This window comes from Impatiens glandulifera, chromosome 9 (genome assembly GCF_907164915.1).
Source record: "Impatiens glandulifera chromosome 9, dImpGla2.1, whole genome shotgun sequence".
In the NCBI taxonomy this organism is placed as follows: Eukaryota; Viridiplantae; Streptophyta; class Magnoliopsida; order Ericales; family Balsaminaceae; genus Impatiens; species Impatiens glandulifera.
In genome coordinates, this window is record NC_061870.1 from 17,722,274 (window position 1) to 17,726,602 (window position 4,329).

Here is a 4,329-nt window from a genome sequence, read left to right on the forward strand (position 1 = left end):
AAAACATTTTCTTTAGTTTTGTGGATCTTGTTTTATCTTAAACAGGGGTGGTGGTGCAACAACAAGAAAGACAACTAACAATAAAGATGGCCATGTTGAATTTAAAGATTGTCACTTCCATATTTTGATGAAAGTATGGCGTGGAGGATCTTTTAGGAGCTGAAAAATGGTTAAAAGAAATTGAGATCCAATCACTTTATAAATTCGAAGGGAGATTCTTTGTCAATTACATTCCCAAAAGTTTCTTCCCACAAAGTATGCCCGATATTGGGTTGGAATCGAGGAGTTCTGGAATCGATGAGGGTAAAGTGGGGAAATTTGATCTAGGATTGCGATTGAGTATAAGACAGTTCGATTTTTTTTTAAGTGTTGATTGTACATAGGGAATTAAAAGATGCTGAAAGAAGATGGAGATGATCAAAATCTAGGAAGGGTTTTTCGAGAAAAAACCAATGTTCAAAGGAGCAAATGAGCAAATGAGCAAATGAGTCAATCAAGAGTATTTTTATGAATGGTGAAGAACAAGCCCAACTGATTTCAGGTACTATTATGATCTCTTAATTGTGCTTTTTATGTTGTTTGATTATGGCATAATTAGATTCTTTTGTTTGAGAATCTTTCCTGAAGAATACATTTTAAAAGACAGGTATAAACATGCTATTCCCAAATTATTACCGAAAAACTCAAAATATAATAAGGAGGAGCTATAAGGGAAATCAATATCATCTATCAAATTAGTTTAAAAGACACTAGGAAGGAAGATCCCTTCAATTCTTACATGAAAATTTGAGAAGAAGAAAAAATGTCATAAATGTTTCGAGATTATAACTCTTGACAATAATTTGAAATTCTTTGTTTCTCAGGTCAATAGAATTAGAGCATTATAACTACCAATTACCAGTTTACTAACCTGTCTCAAAGACAAATCTGCTCACCTCGCTTTCTTCGGAATACAAATCCCCATATCAGAATCACAGATAGAAGAAGCTTTCTTTATCGTCGTCAATGCCCACCAGTCAGCTTCAGATCCTTTCATCTAATTGTGTACATATTCTACACGATTACTTCAAGTTATCAACCTGAAACGGCTTCTCCTCCTCCTCACTATTCTTATCGTTTTCAACTTGAAGAAGTTCATCAGGTGTTGCAGCAGGATCCAGATCCCAACAATTATCAGGTAAATGAGCAAACCCTTCATCCCTAAGAGGCCAAGAAGGTACCTGATGCGAAAACCGCAGCATCTCTCTCCTCGAAATCCATCGAATCGAGATTTTATCCGAATTCCTCACATAAACAGTCTTGAACCCGTCTAATTTCATTACAGGTGCAACACAAACTCCAAGTTCCTCAGAATAATCGTCGAGAATCTCCACCATCTCATATTGACGTCTCAATTCAATCGGCGTCCTTCTGTTCCAATCAGGCGACCAATTCCTGTAGATCGCCCAGACAGTCCCGATTCGTGGGTAGATTCTGACACAACCGCCGCGTCCAGCCTTTTCCTTGTCGAGAAGATGTGAGAAGATGTTGACTTGGTCAATAACGTCGGCATTCCAAGCCCTAAAACCACCGCAGGATTTCGTGAAACCCGAACTTATCCAATTTACACTCCCGAATTCACTATCAGTTTTCGAGCTCAAGTAACTTATGTGCATTTTGAACGGTTTAACAGAAATAACATGACGGATCAGACAATATAAACGTGGCATCCCATCTTCATCGTATATAGCCCATATTTGCTTCGGCTTGAAACAGTCCTCTGTCCTGTCCTTATCGAAATCGTGAAAGTCTGGATCGGGAACAATTAATTCTTTCGACTCAAATTGAAAACCGCAAAGTTGGGTTCCCTTTGGTTTCATCTCTTCTAGCTTCTTATGGATTTCTGTTCGCGCAAATCCCATTAAAAATTTCCTCGCATCGAAAGGAGCTTGAGAAAATTGCCTACTGGGAATCTCGATAGGAGTTGTCATCTTGTAAATATTATTTCGTGGATTTCCATTCCCATTAGGCGTTATTTCAACATTTCTAGAAGCTCCTTCCATTTCAACCTTCATTTTTTTTCCAACCTTAAGATTTGCAGGCTCATCCGATCTTGGTTGATTGAGATTCCCATTCGTTTGAGAAGAAGACCCGGGATTTGAACTCCACTGAAACGATACATTAGAACTGTAATCTGATCCATACCCAGAATGGATGTTGTTGTTCGTGGTGGGAGGATATGAAACAGAGTTATATACGTTATTATCACATGACCAGGCACAATAAGGGTAAGAACCGGCAATTGGGGCAAGTCCTGTCTCAACAGCAACGAAAACACCACGGCAGTTCTTGCAGGATAGTCTTTTGTTAAGGTATTTTCGTAAATACTCGTACTGAACTTGACAAGACGTGCAAACTGTCCAAAATGTATCGTGTCTTTGATGGGTATTTGCTGTCTGCAAGAGCTGAGATGAAACTACCTGGTTTCTTCGGATATTATACGAAGCTCGCTTTTTGTTATCAGACAAAAGAGTCCATGCTTCGGAGATAAGTTTGAATGCCCCATCAGCTCCAATAGTTTTATTCTTATCAGGATGAAGCAAAACAGACATCTTTCTATACTGTTTCTTCACCTTAGTTCTTTCTAAACATGGTTCTAAACCAAGGATTGAATAGAAATCACTTTCCCCATTAAGTTTGATCTCTGAGGCAATATACACTTCAAAAGTAGCCACCATTTGAGCAATACCCTCCAATTCAGGACAAATCATTTGGGCCTTCAATGCATAACTCTTTGCACCCATGTAATCTTTTTCAACAAATCGTCTCTCTGCATTCTCTTTTGCTCTAACAGCCTCCTCAAATTTTTGATCCATGAAGACCCAAATCAAAGTTCTCAATCTCTCCACTCAAATTTAACACATACAACAAATAACGATCAGACCCTGCAAAACAATCATGAGAAATTTGTATCAGTTGCATCTGAATGTTGCAAACAATCATTGATCGAAACTATATATCCTACAAACTATACCAGCTAACATGAGAAATTCTGAAAACACTTTTAAGAATTCATCTTATTAAGTTATTACATTGATTTAAGAAATGGAAACTTGCGTAGATTCAACACCATAAACAACCCCTAAAATTTGAAAATAAAAAACAAGCGATAAACTCGGTCAAAGACAAAGATTCAAACCAAGGGCAGTAGTCAATCCAGATCAAGTATTAAACTCAAAGTTCTAACACTTCATACATGGAGCCCACTATCCAGTCGAGGAAACTCCAACAGAACCACCTGAATTTAACAACACACTAGTTAACTACAGAGATCTCAGTCATGTACGACTCATTCAGCTCAAAATCAAACTGTACGGAACCCTAATAACACTCGTTTCTCACATTTCCTTCACCACTAAAAAAAAGCAGAAATTAAGATAGACTTACTCAGATTCGAGTTAGGAAACACTCCAGCTGGTCGAAATCTTAATCGATTGAGTAACTCGCTTCAGATCTCAAGAGAATCAGGAAAACCCAGTGTGAGAAAGTAGAGATAGATGTTCGTTCAGACAAGGAAGCGAGATATTCGGAGAGATTATAGGGGAGAAGATTTAGGGTTAGTTGAGAAAAGAGTCCGACGAGAAAACCGGTGAGATTCGACGGTGAACGGCGGAGGAGAGGCCATCGTCGTCGTCGATCGCCGACCTGAAAATTGTTGAGTAGTTAAAAAAAAAAATATACGATAATGTAATGATTAGAAAGTGAAAGTAAGCGCAGTTAATATAAGTAGGATCATTTTAATGCTTTTAAGTAGAACTAGATCAATTATGCGCACTGTGCGAAATGCGCACACCCCCAACTTAATTTACACTTTTTTGCTTAATATAATAAATAAGTCATTTATTTTTTATAATAATATTTGTGACATTGAGAAGGAGTAAGATAATTGGATTAGTTTGTTTTAACCCATAAACAAATCTAAATAAATCAGGATAATTTTTTGAAGTAGTTTTATGGAATAAGTCATCGCGAATAAAGTTAGAGTTAAATCAAACTCCCACATTTGTTTCAAAATGGATTGGAGTGTTTCGCTAAGATCACATTTCCTTTAGTTTCTCTAGTAACATTAAAGACTTTTTCAAAGGGGTGAAGACTATTTCATGAATATGGTGAATCTATTGAAAATTCTTGAGGTGAGATAGGAACCTCTTTGAAATGTCGGATTATGTATATTAGATATCGTCATGGCTTCTCAAAGTTTTGGATAAGTCGTGGGATGGCACTACTTATGATAACATTGCTTAATCCGATTGAATTCTAGAGAGTTTTGTCCACAATGGATATCTTTAT

At 37.2% G+C, this 4,329-nt stretch overlaps 1 protein-coding gene across 2 annotated transcripts; it reads right to left on the minus strand.

Moving 5' to 3' along the window:
• Nucleotides 1-712: 712 nt before the first annotated feature.
• On the minus strand, nt 713-3,756 carry LOC124916509. 2 transcript variants are annotated; one of them, XM_047457236.1, is made up of 3 exons: nt 3,427-3,756; nt 3,179-3,277; nt 713-2,924 (listed from the first exon to the last, which is right to left on the minus strand). In XM_047457236.1, the coding sequence occupies exon 3, from the start codon at nt 2,853-2,855 to the stop codon at nt 1,062-1,064; it is 1,794 nt and encodes a 597-aa protein (XP_047313192.1). In that variant the 5' UTR covers nt 2,856-2,924; nt 3,179-3,277; nt 3,427-3,756; the 3' UTR covers nt 713-1,061. The 2 variants fall into 2 exon arrangements, with proteins under 2 accessions (XP_047313192.1, XP_047313193.1); XM_047457237.1 differs by lacking the exon at nt 3,179-3,277.
• Nucleotides 3,757-4,329: the final 573 nt, after the last annotated feature.